Here is an 11,386-nt window from a genome sequence, read left to right as displayed (position 1 = left end):
CAAATCGCATAGTAGGTTTACCTACGTCATTCTTGCTCAGCTGCTTTATTTCAGGATTGGCCCCGGATATTTGCCGGGAGGTTCAGGTGCTCCAACCTCTAACCTTGGTCCAGTCAGCTGCCTTGGCCCGTTTGCAAGAGGAAAAGCTCAGTGATCCTTGTTGGGTCTTTCGCTATCGACCTCACCTACCTACTTTTTCTGGTCCACTTTCCATTAGGCCACCCAATCTCGCAGCATCGACACCGTTGCTGACATCCCCTCCCAAACCAGCATCTGTGCCACTTAAACGCCTTTCCCCATAAGAAATGGCGACTCGCCATGAAAAAGGGCTTTGCTTTAATTGTGACGAAAAGTTCACTCGAGGTCATCAGTGCTCTTCTAAGTTCTTCATGTTGATAGCTGAAGAGGAAGAAACCACTATGGGGGGAAATGACCTCGTGCCACTTCCTCCGGACTCCTCTGCAGATATCAACCAGTCACCAACACAAATTAGCTTCCATGCTTTATCAGGGCATCTTGCACCCGAGACACTTCGTCTGGTGGGCCAAATTGTCAACCACCATGTGGTAATCCTAATAGATGGGGGAAGTACCCACAATTTTGTTCAAGAGCAACTAGTGACTTCCTTGGCTCTCGACATGCAACCTGTGCCATCCTTGTGGGTCATGGTAGGCAATGGCAACAAAATCTATTGCCACCACCTTTGTCCCGGTGTCAACATCCATGTCTAGGATCTTGACTTTACGGTGGATCTGCATGTGCTACCTTTGTGTGGAGCTGACTTGGTTTTGGGAGTTCAGTGGTTAAAGTCTCTCGGGCTAGTCCTTACTAACTAAGTGCTCTTTCTATGAAATTCATGGGCAAATTGACCTCAGGGGGTTCTTTTTACAAACTAATTACCTAAAAAGGTTTGTTTTGAAACTTATTCTGAGGGGGGTTTGTTTCCACAACCATTTCGCCGTCTAAGATGGCGAAACAATGTGAACAGTAGCGTTCCACCGTCTAAGATGGCGAAACACAGTGAACATGGACATCTCGCCGTCCATGCTGGTGAAACAGGTGAAGCGTAGGGGCAGGGGTAGCTTTTACATGTTTCGCCATCTTGGATATATATATACATACATACCTCCAAATTTTTTATTGCTGCCTCAGGCCGCCTACCAAGCTCTTAATTATATATATATATATATATATATATATATAAATAATTTAAATTTAAATTATTAGGTAATATATTTTATTATATTATTTATTATTATTTTGTTAGTAAAATTATAAAATTGTAATATATGTATACACATAGATATATTAAAAATCATATGAGAAGTTTATGATTCATTTGAAAATTATTGAAAAATGAGTTTTCATTTACTTTAAATTAAAAAAATCACATTAAAATTAATATAGTGATTAAATTTTATAAAAGTAATATGATGTATATTTTGATGAAAATGAGAGTGACCAGATTATATATTTTTTTATTATAAAATATAAAATTACTTTGTACTTTTTATTTGAATCATAATAATTGAGAATTGTAAAAGAAAATGAATTAAAAAAAAGAATATTTATCTTTAACTAAATTTAAGTTTTAGTGAACATTAATTTGATATTATCGGTCTTAACTTTTTCCCCTAAATTGATAGTATTAAAAGAAATACTGACAGAAAAATTAATGTCTTATTAAAAATATTAAAGCACATTAAAAATTAATGCCTTTTATATGCATCTAATGTTTATAAAATATAATTAAATATTACTTGCAATTGTTGTTATTGTGAAAAAAATATTCAAAATTAATTTTTTCTAGATTCAATTTAAGATAATTTATATTATAAGATATAGTAGAATAAATTATTATTGAATGAAATGTGAAAATATTGCTTGAATATTAAATTTTAATTAACAATTTTTTTAAAAAAAAAGTGAAAGAATAAAATGAAAATAGATAAGACTCATACAAAATTTACCTAAGGACAAAAAATATATAGATATTACCCAGTCGACTTGCTTAGTTAGTTCCCCAAACAAAAGGCTGTGCAGATTTATTTTGGCAATCTTTAGTCAAATTATATTGTTTTGGAGTGGAAAATTAATTATAGATAAAAGTCCTCCTTGCTGACTTCCCTTCTTCATCTCCATTATCTCAGTGCTGCTGGTGAACCCGGGAGATCTTCCTCCAGCTTTTGTTTTGTTTGAGAGCAATTTGATGGGCTAAGGGTTTGGTGTGTATATATTTTAACCCAATTCAATTGGAGCCCATATTCGGTTTGGATGTATTTGAGCCTGATGCTTCACTTTGAAAAGAAATAAAGGGTCAATTTTATGGTACTTATCTTCTATAGATCTTTAACTAAAAAAATTATGACTTAATTATACTTGTGGAAAATTTGTCCATTTTTTGTTTAAAATTTGAAACTCTAATCTAGTCATTTGTTAGGACATCGCCGAATCAATTTTTGACTGAAAACTTAGCCTAATCAAAATAGTAGGTCAAGTCTAGATCGGTTAAACACTTAAATGTAAGCAATCTTACTCCATGAGCGTCATTGAAGATATTTACGATTTTACGATTAAACATCTCATAATATAGATAAAGTTTGTCAGTTTGTCTGCGTTCGCAATTCACTTGAATTGAATTTTTTTTTTAAAACTTTGTACAGTAACAAATAAAACTAAAACAAAACTTGTTTTCTGAAATGGCTCCAATGTGGTGTGGGGCTCAATCCAAGGAAAGGTTGGGCCAATCAAGACCACATTAGCCCAAAACTTATTGGAGTAGGCCTAGTTGAAATTGTTGAATAGACCTAGAACTATAGCCTCTCAGCTTGGTGCACTAACAAAAAAGTATAAACCTGAGAAATTTTCGATTCTTAATTAGAGCAATGCCTTGTCATTGCAATGATATGATTATCTGTGAATTTGAACGCTTATGCAAGACTCTTTGTCAAGCCAAGCACACCTGTCTACTTTATGATGACAAAGTCCCTAGTGATTAAGGAAAATACATAGAGGTGATATATATAAAATAAAGTTAAGGGCACGCGCTGCATTGCTATAAGTGCTTGACTTCGGAGTCTCACATCTCAGCACCACTTTTGCATTTTTTTTTTTAAAATTATGTCATTGGAGAGAAAAAAAGTACGATATAAATTTTTTATTTTTCTTTAACTAAAATTTATAAAAAAATCTTCTCCCCTCACTTTGTTTCGTTTCCTATCAAATAAAAGAAACTTAAACTCACACGTTCATTATTGGGCCTCCAATTCTCCTGTCACAGAACTAGAATAGAAGAGATTACGTTGTGTGACGTGGCGAGATAAGAATGGTTGTACGGATCACACGGTTAAGAACTTTACCACTGTGCAGTAACTGCATGTCATTTGGGATAAGTTTGGTGTATACCAAATTCTAATGAAAAAGATATGTCAACATTCGAGAGATTACTGGACTAGACGAAGGAATTCTTTTTCCTAAGAAAATAAATAAGTAAATAAAATAAAGTTTTATGTTTATACATTCTAACAATATAAAACTTTCATTCAATCATAAAATGTGATTGAGTGATAATATATTAGTATATAATATTTTCTCTCAATAAAAAATCAATGAAAATAGGAAAGATAGATAAAATAAATGAGAAATAAAATAGAATAAAGATGTTTAATTTAAATTATATATAAAAATAAATGAATAAAAATAAGTAAAAATAGAATAAAGATAGCTAGTGGGTTTCAAAACTTTAAAGTTTAAATTTCTCTCATCGATAAAATATATTAACTCTTTTTTTTACCTATTTTTATCTTTTTTATTTCTCTTTTCTCAAATAAAGAACTAGAAACATATATATTAAAAGGAGATAAGAGATAAATAATTAATATAATTATGATGTGGGATGTGATAAAGATAGAAAAAAAAACTTGAAATATTAATAGAGTAATTCATTTGTTTAGATGTCCAAAATTCATCACTCAAATTCTAATCAACAACTATAAAGGAAATTGGAGAGAGAGAAAATGATAAGATGTGATAAAATAAAGAGAGAAAATTATAATGATAAGAGTTAGTGTTTGACACTTAAAAGCAGCAAATCAGGTCCTTCTCATGGAGTTGTGAACGACTTGAAATGGTGGGCTAGATGCGTTTGGTGGGGTGGGGTGAGGGAGATCTGTTGTAGAAGAAGCTAGGTTATGACTTATGACAATGGTGACGCAGATCTGTGGAAGCTAAGGCTGAGATGACTTATTGTTTTGCTGGCTGCAGAGAAGGTAGAGGAAGCCATGGGGAAAAAATTGAAACAAGAGTCTATGCCATGGAGTTGTATTTTAATGTTCTTGGTTGTGCATGACGGCTGGATGCCAAGTCTTGAAAAGATAAGAACAATATGACTTGGCAAATTTTGAAATCACTAGAACTTTCGTTTTTTTTAAGGCTTGAATTTCGTTCTCTACTTTGATAATATTTTTTTGTTTCTTTTATTTGCCAATGAAGTCAATGTTAAGTATTTGTTTAATTATCTTTTGGTTAGAGTAATTGCAACAACTTTTATTTTTAATCTCTATAATTTAAAATATTGCATTTTTTATTTTTATAGTTATCATTTTTTTTTATTCTGGTTGTCTAAAGTTGTTTATCATTGTTTGAGATGAACATGTAAATTTAACGAGTAAGGTACTGAGGTGATGTTCATTTCGAATGATGTTAATTAATTGATACTTGAGAGTGAAAATCAGGTAACAAAAATTACAATTATAGAAACCAAGATGTTTTAAATAGAGACTAAAAAGAAAAACAGTAGTAATTATAAATATTAAAAGGTAAAAAAAAATTCGACTAATGTGAGGGTATTTAAGGTTCCTATTTAATATCTAACTAATTTCTTCCACCATATCGACTCCTTTTTCTTAATTTATGCCCTGCAATTTAAAAATATATAATGGAATTCTAAAAAAAAAAAAACATTCTCAATTTCTATTCAGACATAACCTAATTTGACAGGCACAGGAGGTTTGACAAGCATCAGTATGAAGAAGACAGGACGAAGCCTAAGAAGCCGGCAACGGTGGATTTGTGGTGATGGTTAAGGGAGCCATCAATAGTGGATATCAATTAGATCGACAACTCATTAAGATGGCAATAATGTCGAGAATTATCTTCGGGTTTAGTTTTAGTGGAAAAAAAATTAATTATCCACAATGTCATGAATTAAGATTTGAATTTCTTTTGCTAAAAGTGTCGACATTTAATTTCGTATCTTAAAAAGGAATACATGTGGCAAAAGATGCGGAGAACAGTTTTTAATTATTTCCATGGTGGAACGATGGATTTAGCCAACCAAATTGAATCAATCATCACAATAATATGAAAACTTTCGCTGGGTTGACGTCAGAGTCAATTTGGTTGTGCTATAAAACTGGTGCAATAATGCATTTTGTTTCCATTATTTAATGCAGCACTAGACCAGTAGAAAGTAGAAACTACTTGAATTTCTGGTATATATATACTACAACTCTACAAAACAACAACGCTTTTGGCATGTGCACCCATTTGATCTTTTTAGGTGCAGGTTGCCAAGAGTTTACCCGTGAACAACTGATCTCATTGTCTTCTGTCTGACATTTCATGTGTAATGAACGTGTAACATCTAATAGTGACTTGGAATATACTGTAATACTTTTTTTATAATATATCAATATGTTATTTTTTCTTTATTTACATGTCAATGGTCTCATCCGTTTGTTCTCTTATCACTTTTTTATTTTTTTATTATATATGTCATTGTACAGAAATTATATAAATATAGTTTTCACTTTTCACTTTTCACTTTTTATATTTTTTATTATATATGTCATCATACAAAAATTATATAAAATTAGAGGGAGCACTAAATATTGATGATTACACAAGTCACTGGAATCTTCAAAGTAGATTCCTTTCGTTTATCTCTAGCAGTCAGGATTTGTTACTATGCAAATAATTGCACCTTTTTTATTATGGCCATTACATCAAAACCAATCTGAGTATATCCCTTAATTTTTTAAATGTTAATTTTCTTTCTTTTCGTCTGAATTTGATGGAGTCGTACGCTAAAAACTGCCACCGCTTAAGGAAAAGACAAAGATTGAAAATGAAATATAATTGAAAAACAAATTAATTATAAAAAAATGGAAAAATGTATATGAATCAAAGATTAACATGAATTCTTGAGATGTTGCAGTGGACTGTCCGTCCAATAATTTTTGACTTTGCCAGCACTGCCGTGGACATCCTATCTTCCTAATGAGACTGATTGGACTTTGTCCCTTGTGCCACATGGCAATTGGCATTATTCACCTAACCTTTTTATGTAGGAAATGCCATTATATTTTCTAAGGCTGCCAAAACATAAATGATTCAGCATCATACATTTTATCGAATTATTGTTTTCTTACTAGAAGCTTCGTATATATATATATATATATATATATATATATATATATATATATATATATATATATATATATATATATATATATATATATATATATATATATATTAATTTCTTTAAACGTGTATAGGTGTATTTCATCTTTCCATGATCTCTAATCTCCGCGTATCCTTCAAATGATAGCCTTATCTTTGGTACCTATTCACCAACGTGGATGTGTCCCTCTTCATTAATTTGTCTATCTTGTCGACTCTGTATTTTTATTTGTTGTTTTGGGGCTACAAGTTGTTCAGTTCTTTGAATGTTTAACGGTAGTAATTGAGGCATACTTATCTTTGGCATTTGTCTTTATTAATTAGATATGATATGTATGGTAGAAATTATTAAATTAACTTCAAATTATCAATAAGTTTTCAGGTTGAATTTCTTGGTAAAAAGCTATTTAATAGTATAAGTTTGATTTTGACCTGCATTAATGTAAAAAAAATATTATTCTTAAATATATTTTTGAATAATATTTTTAATTCATTTTTTTATATCTTATTACATATCAACAATCTAGTAAAAAGGATTAGTTTCCTACAGAGCAATGCATTAGTCAGAAGATTCAAATCTTGTATTTAATGTATTACAATATTTTATAAGGATATTTATTACTCATCAAGAAAATGTATAATAATATTTCAAATTGAGCTGTCTCCAAAAAGATATTTATGAAAGAGGGTCAGAAATAAAAGAGGCGTTACTAACATTTCTCTTATAGGAAAAAAATCATTACCTTACTCATCTTATTTTAAACAATTTTTTTTCTCTGTTAATAATGATAAATTTATAGAAAAGTGGATTACAAATTGAGTTTGTCTTGATATAAATAGATCTACCCCCTTCTCTTCCTCTTCATATATGTAATAGAAGGTGTCAAAGGATTTCAACTTTAGGCTCCATCTAAAAAAAATGGCTGGTTTGGCTAGCAATCTTCCTCTAATTGTTATGATAGGTCTGCAAATTCATTATGCAGCACTTGCCATATTCACAAGAGCCGCTCTCTTAGATGGGTTGAGTACAACGGTGTTTGTAGTATACAGGCAAGGCATAGCCACTTTGGCTTTGGCGCCTATATTTTTCTCTCCTAAGAGGTAATAATTAAACCACTTTCTCCTCTTTTTATAGCTTAGTCTCATCTTCTTTCACTAACTCACATATACATGCTTACTTTTGATAACAGGAGACAATCAGTGAAAGATTCTTTGGGATTCAGGAGCTTCTTTTTGATGTTTGTGACCGCTCTTGTTGGGTACACTACTCTGCCAAACTCACTTGTAACATGCTGTTGAATTTATACCAAAGAGAAAATTTTAAAACTTACCCTTAATTTTTTTTATTTTTTCCTTGCAGAGTCACGGCAAATCAGAATGCATACTTCAAAGGATTATTTTATGCATCTTCTACTGCAGCTACCGCTATGAGTAATCTGATACCGGCATTAACGTTTGTAATTGCAGCAATTGCGGGGTAATGACTCTAAGGATATACATGCAATTACAAAGTACGACAAGAAAAAAAGGAATCAAAACATAATTACTTAAGCTAAAATAGAATATAATTAATTAACAGTATAAAAATAAATCATATTCTTTTGCTGATACGGGTTTCCTTAAAATTTAATGAGTCAGATTTGAGAAAGTTGACATAAGCTTAAGAAGCACGGCCAAGATATTAGGGACAGTTTGTTGCGTGGCTGGAGCCTTAACCATGGCATTGGTCAAAGGACAGAAGCTGTTACACACGGAGTTCCTTCCTTCTATACATCTCACCGGCAGTCAAGGTGATGATTGGCTGCTGGGTTGCCTATTGCTCTTAGCAAGCAGTGTTTTTTGGTCATGTTGGATGATCCTGCAGGTAAATAAAAGCCGATTTATTTTCTCATCCTTCCTTTGATACAATCGATGAATAGAAAATTTATTATGTCATATGAAATTATCACATAATTATAATTCAAACAAATATCTAATGACCAACAACAAGTGGTTGATCTGAATGGATCTAATTTAATTTTTAAGTAAAATATTAATTCAAATTTTATAAATCAAAAAATTATGATTGAAAAAAAAAACTCTACATACTCAATAAGATTCTCTGATTTGCAAAGCATATGGATACTTTGCATCATGAGTGGTGATCCAAAAAATAAAACTAATCTCTAATGATCCTAAGTAGTAGGGTAACTTTCTCGGACTACTAAATAATTTTATTTTATTTTTTTTGGTAAAGCTGGAGTACAAGATTATCACTTTCCATAAAAAGTAGAATATTCTAGGATGATTCCTTTCTCCATGAGTGGATCTGACACAAGTTCAACTCAACAGGTACCAATCACTTCGTGCTGCCCAGACCATTTATTATCAACCTTTTGGATGTGTCTGTTTTCAACAATACAGGCTGCCCTATTTGCCCTGCTTTCAGAGTCGGATCTTCAAGCATGGATTTTGCAATCACCTTTACAGATTTCATGTTCTTTATATGCAGTAAGTTCCAAGCCACTCGGCAAAAGTTCAATTAGTAATCATTTGTTGTGTAGTACAATACCGACACTGTTAATTAGCAACTTGTATTATTGTTATTCTTATTATTAATTTTATGAAATAGGGAATCGGAATAGCGGTTAGCTTCTTCATTCAATCCTGGTGCATCTCAGAAAGAGGTCCCCTGTACTGTGCAATGTTCAACCCTTTGGCAACAGTCATCACTGCTTTGATAAGTGCAACTTTCCTAGAGGAAGAGGTGTACGTTGGAAGGTAATTAATACACTACTAGTATTATTTTTCTACGTACCTTTTATCTATTCATGAAGAAACTCAAACATCATTATTATTATTAGTATTATATGTGTGGCCTGATCATAATTCATATGCGTGATTCATTTTCAGTTTGGTAGGGGCTGTTGGAGTTATTGCCGGTTTATATGTTGTGCTTTGGGGTAAAGCCAAAGAGTTTGCTGAGATTAAACCAGAGGCACCACAATCATCAAACTTACTAGATGATGAGATAAGTAGTAGGATAGATTTGGAACAACCCCTTCTATCAGAGAAATTGTCTGAACATGCAACAGAAGCAGATAGCAAGGTGTAGCCATGATGATTAAACAAATAGAAGTTTTGGTGAAGTTTTGATCATTTCAGAATTGAAGAAACTGAAACATGGAACAAGTTGCAGCTTAAACAAATTTGGCTTAATTTCTTTCACCAAAATTTCTAACGAATAGAGTGTGAAAATAAATTCAAGCTCATGGCCTGGACTAATGGTAATTATGTAAGAGTGATAATATGTTTTAGGAGAAAAAAAGATATGAATTAAATTTTGTTTCCTTCCATCTCGTTTTCTTACATCCGTTATTCCGATTATGCTGGGAAAATTAGGAGTGCTGAGCTCGTATTATTATTATTTTTCCTGTAAATTGTTTCCCTCATGTTTGTGTTTTATTTTCATCATAGATATTGCAAACCACTTATTCATTTTTAAAATTTAAATAAATATCCTATATGAGAAAATAAATAAAAAATTATGCAACGAAAAATTACACAAGCCCTTGTTAAATTTTCTTCAAGTTTCACATATCTTTTAACGTTTCGATCCACAAGATACACTTTTAAGCGGTGACCATTCTAAGATCTAATGTTAGTGAAGGTAAACTATTTTTAAAAATAAATCTGACACATAAAATGAAAAAGTGATTCAAATACGTAAACATAAGAAGTGTAAAATATAAAATTTTATGAAAAATATTCATGATTTTATTAAAATAAGGAGGTATATTTTGTGTACTCTCATATGAGAATAAGTAATGGAATTCCAACACATAAAATTAGGGGTGCAAAGTATTAAATTTTAAGAAAATAAATGTAAATTTATTAAAATAAGAGAATCCATTTGCTCACCCTCAAATAGTTTAAGTTTGTCCCTTCTCTTAAAGAGAGAAAAATATAACTAAGTTTTAGACTAATCAACCTAGATGAACGAAGCTAGCGAAATATCTCAAAATCTCACCAGAGAACAAAAGACTCTACTTACTATGGTTAAAAAAATCCTTTTAATGTTTAAAGAATATTTTTAAAATGAAAAATTATAAAACAAATTCAATAAACTCTATTATTATTTAAACTTTATTAAGATCACAAAACTCAAAAGAAATTCGTTGAATTCAAAATGAGAACCATCTTCATTAAAAGGAGGAAAAAAATCATCGGGATACAATTTCATTTGAAATGAATACAAATTTTGGCAATAGGAATGAGTCAATAAAATAATCATTGGTACAAGAATAAAAGAATGCAGATTTAAATCTCTTAACTCCTATTTGTATTCCATCTTTGTCAAAGTGACATGTCAAAATTTGATTGGTGGCATAAAGGATGGGACACAAATATGAAACAAGAGATTTGAATCCAAAGAATGCTTAAGACACAATACAAGAATAGAAGAATGATTAATGCACAATTTTCTTAATAATGTTGTCCTAATTATAAGAAATATATGATTACTTATTTCTTGTTAATTTTTTTTATTCCGAATTAATTATGAGGTCTATCAATGACATAAACTCATTTTTCCATGAAAGATAGTGCATTTATTGAGTTATAAACAAAAACAAGATATACTCTTTAATTGAAAAAATTGTCTTTTAATTTGAAAAAAAAAATCACATCTTAAATCATTTAATGTCATGGGTAATCTTAAAATAAAATTAAAATTTATAACAAATTAACCAATTTAATCACTTTTATTTGATTCTTATAAATAAGACCAGAGGTCATGCTTAATAAGAAAAAACAAGAAAGAAAAAGAAATATAAGTAAACTTAGCTAACTTAGCTATAACTATTATATCCATCAAACGTGTAGATTAACTAGTACAAGAATATTTTAATTTAATTAAATAGTTTTGAGTTCAAGTCCTTGAGTA

At 30.9% G+C, this 11,386-nt stretch overlaps 1 protein-coding gene across 1 annotated transcript; it reads left to right on the top strand.

Annotated features, from left to right (window-relative positions):
• Positions 1–6,563: 6,563 nt before the first annotated feature.
• LOC100817369 (auxin-induced protein 5NG4-like) lies at positions 6,564–10,005 on the top strand. The gene is made up of 7 exons (NM_001254502.3): positions 6,564–7,563; positions 7,653–7,721; positions 7,823–7,939; positions 8,101–8,326; positions 8,794–8,952; positions 9,074–9,222; positions 9,355–10,005. Exons 1-7 carry the CDS (start codon positions 7,382–7,384, stop codon positions 9,554–9,556), a joined length of 1,104 nt encoding a protein of 367 aa, NP_001241431.1. The 5' UTR covers positions 6,564–7,381; the 3' UTR covers positions 9,557–10,005.
• Positions 10,006–11,386: the final 1,381 nt, after the last annotated feature.

This window comes from Glycine max, chromosome 13, assembly GCF_000004515.6.
Source record: "Glycine max cultivar Williams 82 chromosome 13, Glycine_max_v4.0, whole genome shotgun sequence".
In the NCBI taxonomy this organism is placed as follows: domain Eukaryota; kingdom Viridiplantae; phylum Streptophyta; class Magnoliopsida; order Fabales; family Fabaceae; genus Glycine; species Glycine max.
Note: the sequence above shows the minus strand (reverse complement) of the source record. Positions and strands in the feature narration are given on the sequence as shown.

Excerpts from the sequence above, each read along its gene's own strand:
- LOC100817369 (NM_001254502.3), top strand. The coding sequence starts at position 7,382 with ATGGCTGGTTTGGCTAGCAATCTTCCTCTAATTGTTATGATAGGTCTG. Across the intron at positions 7,722-7,822 it reads TTTGTGACCGCTCTTGTTGG|AGTCACGGCAAATCAGAATG; the intron begins GTACACTACTCT and ends TTTTCCTTGCAG. Across the intron at positions 9,223-9,354 it reads GAAGAGGTGTACGTTGGAAG|TTTGGTAGGGGCTGTTGGAG; the intron begins GTAATTAATACA and ends ATTCATTTTCAG.